Raw genomic sequence first — 1,445 nt, forward strand, 5'->3', positions numbered from 1 at the left:
CAGCCCACCGCGAATGTAGAACGACATGATGCCACTGTGACCGTACGCTTGGCGCTTTGCCAGCTCGTGTTGTGGATGGGAGGGAAGTCCCGGGTGCAGTACTCGCTCGACTTTTGGGTGCGATTCGAGGAAACGGGCGACCGCTAACGAGTTGGTCTTGTGTCGCTCCATGCGCAGAGACAGCGTTTTTAGGCTGCGATTGACGAGATAGCAATCGAACGGTGATGGCACGATTCCGGTGGCTGTGGATGAAATCATCATGAATTGAGGAAGTCTGGCAATGTTTTATGGTGGAATCTTTACCATTTTGCAGAAACTTCAACTGCTCGTAAATCTGCTCGTCGTTTGTGACCATGGCACCCATAATGACGTCAGAGTGTCCGTTCATGTACTTTGTCAGCGAGTACATTACGACATCGGCACCGAGATCGAGCGGACGCTGAAGGTACGACGAAAGAAACGTGTTGTCCACCACTACGACGATCTGTAAAAACCCGAAGAAACAGAACTATTTTAAAGAATTTATCTTTTCCATGACAATTTCGACGCAACTTACACCCGGACGCTTGTGAGCAATATCCGAAACGGCACGGATGTCCACCACCTTCAGCAACGGATTGGTCGGCGTTTCCATCCAGAACAGCTTCGTGTTCGGTTTGATCGCCTTTTCGACCAACTTCAGATCAGTGAGATCGATGAAGTCGATTTCGATGCCCATCTTCTTGGCTACGTTGCGTAGCAACCGATTGGTACCGCCGTAAAGATCATCACCTGCCACCACATGATCGCCGCTCTGTAGCATCGTTATGACCGTTGTCGTAGCGCCCAGTCCAGACGCGAACGTAAGCCCGTACCGCCCGTTGTCGAGTGAGGCAAGACAACGTTCGAGAACGTCCCGCGTAGGATTGCCGCTTCGGCCATACTCGAAGCCCTGCAAAGCCCAGCAACATATTTATCATTTCAGACCGAAAAGCGGATACCGCGCAACTGATCACTTACGGAATGCTTTGCTGGGGCCGATTGCTTGAATGTGGTACTCATGCTGATCGGTGGCACGACCGCTCGGCTGTTCCACTGATCCGCATCCTGGCCGACGTGAATGGCCTTCGTTGAGAATCCCTTGGGTTGGCTAAGAAAACCATCGCAACTGGAAAAAAGTGTAAGTGAAAAAAACATTGAACTATCTGAGGGGACATCTCCTCATTTCATACATTCACCGTCAAATGAAACAGCGATCTATGAATCTGTAATCAGAAAGATCTTTTGCGAGACGAAACTAGTTTCGGCTGTGCGGCGCTTAGGCAAATGCTGGCGTGGGAAACGCGTTAATCAGTGCGTTACGTTTTTTTCTATTTTGTTTCAGCCAACGAAAGTATATTCATGATAGCTGCTATCAGAATCCGCTGGAAACAGCTGATTAGTACTTAATTTTGCATTCGCAATTC

At 49.3% G+C, this 1,445-nt stretch overlaps 1 protein-coding gene across 1 annotated transcript; it reads right to left on the reverse strand.

Annotated features, from left to right (window-relative positions):
* Window positions 1-3: 3 nt before the first annotated feature.
* LOC128277164 (cystathionine gamma-lyase-like) lies at window positions 4-1,147 on the reverse strand (the record flags this gene model as incomplete). The annotated part of the gene is made up of 4 exons (XM_053015606.1): window positions 4-242; window positions 304-484; window positions 557-931; window positions 1,000-1,147. Coding segments are annotated over 4 exons (943 nt in total), but the record flags the coding sequence as incomplete, so codon positions are not given.
* Window positions 1,148-1,445: the final 298 nt, after the last annotated feature.

This window comes from Anopheles cruzii, unplaced genomic scaffold (assembly GCF_943734635.1).
Source record: "Anopheles cruzii unplaced genomic scaffold, idAnoCruzAS_RS32_06 scaffold04312_ctg1, whole genome shotgun sequence".
NCBI lineage: Eukaryota > Metazoa > Arthropoda > Insecta > Diptera > Culicidae > Anopheles > Anopheles cruzii.